This window comes from Caretta caretta, chromosome 2 (assembly GCF_965140235.1).
Source record: "Caretta caretta isolate rCarCar2 chromosome 2, rCarCar1.hap1, whole genome shotgun sequence".
NCBI lineage: Eukaryota > Metazoa > Chordata > Testudines > Cheloniidae > Caretta > Caretta caretta.
The window spans coordinates 269,271,075-269,278,036 of NC_134207.1; the positions used below are offsets into that span (position 1 = coordinate 269,271,075).

Genomic DNA, 6,962 nt, shown 5'->3' on the forward strand with positions numbered 1-6,962 from the left:
TCTTTTAAAGTCACTGTGCAGTAACAGGACTTCGGTGTGTGTGGAGCGTTATTTCTTACATGCACAAAGCAGGGGTCTTCTGGATCATAACCATGTTGGGCTTCCTATGGAGAACTGTGGGAATGTTGGTGCTACTGTTGGCATTCTTGCTTTGCCTCATCCATCCTTCTACTTGCCCAGACATTTTGCAGGGTGATGAGACAGTCTCCCCTCCTGAGCCAGTTTGCTAGTGTTTACCCTTTAATCCCCTGAGTATATGCATGACTATGAATATACTACATATGGTTTTACACAGTCAAATCAAAGCCATGCTGAAACCCTTGCTGGCACATCAGGCAAACTAGAAGGGTTTGATTCCTGGCATCAGTGAAGAAATACTCCCACCCCCATGACAGCAGAGCATTCTCTGGGAGGGGCTCTGAGCTTTGGAATGTCACCTTCTGCACGCTGGTCCGACACAGCCTGACGCTGCTCACCTTCTGCACACCCTGCAAAGTTCACATTCTAAAAGACGGAAGCAGTTGTAGGGGGCGGCTCTATTGGGAAGAGAGTCTGGTGTGAGGGGAGAGTTTAAATCTACACTGGGCGTGCTGACTCTTCATCGCTATAAATTACGTATTGTTTGAAATGACCAAAATTTGATACAATGAGATTTTAATGGAAATGCCGCCATGTTTATTATATTGCCATCATTTGGTTTTCCGTAAAAAAGTACAGATTTGACACATCTGTATACAATCTCTTGCGTGAAGTTATTGTAAAACAAATCTAAATGACTTCATCTAATCATAATTTGCATGTTTTTCTTTTGCTGTACTCGTGGTAAGAAGCTGAGCTATAGAACATAGGAAGCTGTAGGATTAGAATGAAGAGAAATTCTGTCCATGATTATTAATAAACTACATTTCAACTCCAAGAGGAAAACAGATAGGAAACTGAGTTATCATCATTAACCAAACCAGTAATTATACAATGAAAGAATGCACCTCCATCCTCTCCTACATATAGCACATCCTATCCTACATATAGCATATATCACAAATATCACAGGTCTCCATAGATAAACTGGAATTATATGACAACATACTTTCCTAATTCTGTTTAATACCCAGTGATGCTCAGCTTCTGCTATGTCTTTTTGGTTTGTGATGTGCTGTTTCACTTTTTCTCCAAAGTTTCTGCATTTGTCTTCAAAGTTTCCATTATCATAACTGAGCATCACCTCTGCCTTGAAATATAATTCACTAGTATAATATGAGTTTCCGTTCTCCCACACCATTCTCTCAGCTATTTCTATCAGCTTACTAACCTGCTCTTTCTGTTCTGCTCCAGTTGCTTTGTTATTGAAAGCACAGTATCGGTCCCCACACTTTTGAATCAGCGTCTGGAGATCTCTGTTATCCGAGTGTCTCACATAGTCACTCAGTGAACCATCCCCTAAATCTTCTTTTCGGGTGAACAAGACGATCATGTACCTCATGGCCTCAACTCCAAAAATCTCCTCTACTCTCCTCACTGCATCCTTGTCTTCTTCCGTGTAACGGCCCAGCTGGGTCACCAGCACCAGAGAGTGCAGGCCTGGGACAGAGAGCACGATACAGCGACTGATCTCTTGGTAAGTGTCTGTGCTACAGATCTTTGGATCAAAAATTGCAGGAGTATCAAGCACTCGAACTGTCTTCCCATTCCAGATCCTACTGCCAGCTTTACAAATCTTAGTTACTGTCTGTGCTCCCAGTATGGATGCAAACACTCTCTCACCAAGGATGGTGTTTCCTGTTGCACTTTTCCCAGCTCCTGTTTTACCTACAAGGACGATTCTCAGTTCTGATTCCCCGTATTGGCTGTGGTAACACGAATCTGTTCAGAATAAAAATAGTAATGTCACTTCAGAGATAACAAAGTTCAGCCATGGGGGAGAGATTGATGTTTTGACATTACAGCAACGACAGGGATTTTTTGGGTGCAATCTTGCCTCCCGCTGCTTTGCTGTATGGCCTCCCTGTGTCTCAGTACCACCACCCCGTAATGGAGCCGCAGTACTGCTATAGTTAGGGCTGAGAATCACTTATTGTTTAAAGGATGACTTTTCTAAATCCTCTAAAACCTGCTTGGATTGTCTCCACATTTGCTGTGCCTCCTGGAGATCTAGGGCAGGGTCATTGATCTACATTTGGGGTAATTTGAGCCAGGAGTTCCTGACAGAAAGCCCCCCTAAAAATATCATGTGACATCAACACTTTTTGATTCTTCTAAGATTTGTTTTGCCTGCAGCTGGGGCTCCGACTGTGATGCTGATCCTCCCTAAACGGGGATATAACCCATTCAGGATTGATCTCGGCTAGTGCACCCACCCAGGTCTCCTTTGGGGAAGGAATACTGAACCAGCTATTGCGGCTAAAGTGTAGAACTCCAATAGGGGTTGACTCAAACTGATGCTCTTGAGAGAGTGAAATGGGCATGTGCGGCAGCAATGGGGCTCTGTTGCAAGCCAGAAGCTTGCAGGCTCTGTAGTCACTGCAGCTTGATGGCTCCAGGTGACATGCTGTGGTCATTGAATCTGAACACTTCTGGTTTAAGAAGATATTTTAAAGTGCTCTAAAATCCATGTGCAGACTCCAATTTTAGGGCATGTTTTTGCAGCAAAATTAAGTTGACCTAACTTACGTTGGCATAAGCGGCTACAGTAATTAGATCTCTTGTGCGTGTCTATACTTAGCCCCTTGTGTTGGCGATGTACGTCCTCACTAAGAGCGCTTGCACCAAGTGAACTGTCAGTGAGGGGCATTGTGGGACGGATTCCGAAAGCCAACAACAGTCAATGTGAGCAAAGCAGCTTCTACACTGATACTGCATCAACCTAACTACGTCGATTTTAACTCTACGCTGCTCATGGAGGTGGAGTTATTAAATCAGTGTAGTGGGAGAGTTTCTATCAGTGAGAGTGAAATGTTAGTGTAGACACTTACAGAATTAGTCGACGTAAGATGCCTTGTATCAACCTAACTCTAATGTAGACCAGGGCTTACTTTGGAAGTTTTGTAAAGGAAAACAGCATTGATTTACTAGAGGGAAGATAAAAGATTCTGGAGACCAGTTAGGCTCATACAATCATGACTCATGGTCCTCACCTGATTCTGAAAGGGCCAGGGTTCTGTGGCTGGAAGGAGCTGACGCAGGCCAGAACAATGGAGGAGAGAGACAATTTTCAAAAGAGGATATACAAATGCCCACAACTATGCATAGCCACCCATTAGCATTTCATTATCATAAGGAAATAGTCATATGTTAGTGATGTCTTCATGATCAGGGAACTGCTTGGAACCCAAAGAGAGTTGTTTCCAGAGATGTGTTCAGTGTCCTACAACACACACACATATATACACAAAGACACAGCTTGATGCACCAGGTGCTGGAAGTGCTGTGTAACAACCTCAGGGTAAGGATGGGTCTGAACTAGTGGGGTGGAAAGAAAGGGGAGAAAATTCAGTTTGTTTTTTAATTTTAAATTTTTGAAACATTCCAACCAGGTCTTGTCTGGCCAGCACAAGAGCAGAAGGAACAAGAAGAGAAGGGGAACCTCTCGGAGGATGATATTCCTGTATGAGACTTATAGGCTTTAAGACCTGAAGGGACCATCACAATCATTTAGTCTGACTTCCTGCACATTGCAGGCAACAGACCTCATCATCCACTCTCCAGTTTAAACCTACAAGTGATGCAGGTCCCATGCTGCAGAGGAAGGCTAAAAACCCACCAGGGTCTCTGCCAATCTGACCTGGGGGAACGTTCCTTCCTGACCCCAAATATGGCGATCAGTTGGCCCCTGAACATGTCAGCAAGACCCACTGGCCGGACAACTGGAAAAGAATTCACTGTAGTAACTCAGAGCTTTCCCCATCTAGTACCCCATCTCCGGCCATTGGGGATCATAGAATCATAGAATATCAGGGTTGGAAGGGACCCCAGAAGGTCATCTAGTCCAACCCCCTGCTCGAAGCAGGACCAATTCCCAGTTAAATCATCATTGTTCATTTTGGTCAGGTACCAGCGAGGTTATCCTAGCTTCTTAACCCTTTACAGGTGAAAGGGTATTTCCTCTGGCCAGGAGGAATTTTAAAGGGGTTTACCCTTCCCTTTAATATTATGACATGCCCCCCAAATCACAGATAGGGTGAAACGCTGGCTGGGATTTCTTCCTGGAGCTCTAGGAGAAAACAGAGTTAATCAGACACATGCACTTCTAAATATACTACCAAGAATATAAAGACTAACAATCTTTTCCACATCTCAAGGACAATTTTAACCAGTTGATTCTGGGAAACTTTCACGGGAGAGTGCATCAGCCATTTTGTTAGAAGCTCCTGAGATGTGTTGGAGACCTAAACTCCACCGAATAAATTTTTTGTTAATTCCCATGGCGGTATGAAGCCACTGTAGCGCAGCATGGTCTGTTTGCAGGTGGAAATGCCACTTTCCCTCTCAGACAGTTTTTTGCTGAGAAACACTACAGGGTGGAATTCTTGATCTGGTCTTTTCTGCATTAAAACTGCTCCCACACCACGCTCGGATGCATCTGTGGTTACTAGGAATGGTTTGTCAAAGTCTGGGGCCCTTAGTACAGGGTCAGACATGAGTGTCGCTTTAAGCTGGTAAACGCCTTCTGACACTCTTCGGTCCACTGAACGGCATTTGGTTGTTTCTTTTTGGTTAGGTCTGTCAGTGGGGCGGCAATCTGGCTGTATTGTGGTACAAATCGTCTGTAATAACCAGCCAAACCAAAGAAGGATTGAACCTGTTTCTTTGACTTTGGGACAGGCCATTTTTGGATAGCATCCACTTTGGCCTGTAGGGGGTTGATAGTTCCTTGACCCACCTGGTATCCAAGGTAAGTCACTCTGTTTAGGCCTATTTGACACTTCATAGCCTTAACAGTTAGTTCTGCCTCCCTTATGCGCCCAAAGACTTTTTGTAGATGTTCCAGGTGTTCTGCCCAGGAATCCGAAAATATGGCCACATCGTCAAGGTGGGCGACTGCATATTCTCCTAATCCCATTAGGAGACCATCTACAAGTCTTTGGAAGGTGGCGGGTGCATTTCGCAGCCCAAAAGGGAGTACATTAAATTCATACAGCCCGACATGGGTGGTGAAGACTGACCTTTCCTTGGCGGATTCATCTAGCCAGTACCCCTTGGCGGATTCACCTGCCAGTACCCCTTGGTTAAATCCAAGGTAGAGATGAACTGGGCCTGTCCCAGTTTCTCTAATAGTTCATCTGTGCGTGGCATTGGATAGTTGTCTGGGTGAATTACGGCATTTAGCTTACGGTAGTCCACGCAAAAACGTATTTCCCTATCTGGTTTGGGAACTAGAACCACTGGAGATGCCCATGCACTTCCAGAGGGGTGGATTACACCCACCTGTAACATATCCTGGATCTCCCGTTCTACAGCAGTTTTAGCTTGAGGAGACACCTGGTAAAGTTGGACTTTAATTGTGTGAACATTACCTGTGTCAATGGAGTGGTATGCCCGTTCAGTCAGTCCTGGGGTGGCTGAGAATGTCAGCGTGTAGCTAGTGCACAGCTCCTGGATCTGCTGTCGCTGTATACGCCCAAGGGTCATGGAGAGGTTCACCTCTTCCACACCACCAGCACTTTTCCTTTCGTAGTAGACACCTTCAGGCCACTCAGCGTCATCTCCTCCCTGGGCTGTAAACTGACAAATCTTTAATTCTCAGGAATAAAAGGGCTTTAGAGAATTAATATGGTACATCTTAGGCTTTCGGTTGGCTTTTTGCTCTTTTTGAGCATCCTGTAAGTTTTCTTTATCAAGGGCTAAAGAGGTTCAGAGGGTGTTTTGTACCTCATGGCCATATACAAGTTCAAATGGGGAAAACCCTAAACTGGGGTGTGGTACAGGTCTGTAGGCAAAGAGCAACTGCTGCAACACTAGGTCCCAATCATTGGAGTGCTCATTTACGAATTTACGTATCATGGCCCCCAAAGTCCCATTAAACTTCTCCACCATGCCATTTGTTTGATGGTGGTAAGGAGTGGCAACCAAGTGATTTACCCCATGAGCTTTCCAAAGGCTTTCCATAGTTTCTGCCAGGAAATTAGTTCCTGCATCTGTGAGGATGTCAGAGGGCCAACTTACCCTGGCAAAAATGTCTGCTAGAGCCTGGCACACACTTTTAGCCCTGGGGTTGCTTAGAGCTACTGCTTCCGGCCATCGGGTGGCAAAATCCATGAAAGTCAGTATGCACTGCTTCCTTCTGGGTGTCTTTTTCGGAAAAGGACCCAGAATATCCACAGCTACTCGCTGAAATGGAACTTCAATGATGGGGAGTGGCTGGAGAGGGGCTTTGACCTGGTCTTGGGATTTTCCCACTCTTTGGCACACCTCACAAGACCGGACATAGGTAGAAACATCCTTGCCCATTCCCTCCCAGTGGAAAGACCTCCCCAAATTTGCCTTGGTCCTGTTCACCCCAGCATGGCCACTAGTATGATCGTGGGCTAAGCTCAAGAGCTTGACCCGGTACTTAGTTGGAACTACCAACTGTCTCTGAGGATGCCAGTCTTCCTGGTGTCCACCAGAAAGAGTTTCCTTGTATAGAAGTCCTCTTTCTACAACAAACTTGGATCAATTAGAAGAGCTGAGAGGTGGTGGGTTGCTCCATGCTGCCGTCCAAGCTCTCTGGAGACTTTCATCTGCTTCCTGTTCGGTCTGGAACTGTTCCCTTGATGCTGGAGACATCAGTTCCTCATTGGATCGTGGACCTATGCTTGGTCCCTCTGGAAGCGATGTAGGGGATGGGGCTGTTTCCGTTGACTGTGAACCGCTCTCCGCTGGGGCACTATGTTGGTGTTCAGGCTCCGGCTGAGCCTCTTGTGTAGGGTTATAGGCTGCTGCCGGTTCAGGTTCGGTGGGGCCCTCTGGTGTTGGTGTTGCAAGTA

At 45.7% G+C, this 6,962-nt stretch overlaps 1 protein-coding gene across 1 annotated transcript; it reads right to left on the minus strand.

Moving 5' to 3' along the window:
• Positions 1–652: 652 nt before the first annotated feature.
• On the minus strand, positions 653–5,713 carry LOC125631490 (GTPase IMAP family member 3-like). Its single transcript, XM_075124707.1, has 2 exons — positions 5,511–5,713; positions 653–1,860 (listed from the first exon to the last, which is right to left on the minus strand). Exons 1-2 carry the CDS (start codon positions 5,623–5,625, stop codon positions 950–952), a joined length of 1,026 nt encoding a protein of 341 aa, XP_074980808.1. The 5' UTR covers positions 5,626–5,713; the 3' UTR covers positions 653–949.
• Between the last annotated feature and the right edge of the window lie 1,249 nt (positions 5,714–6,962).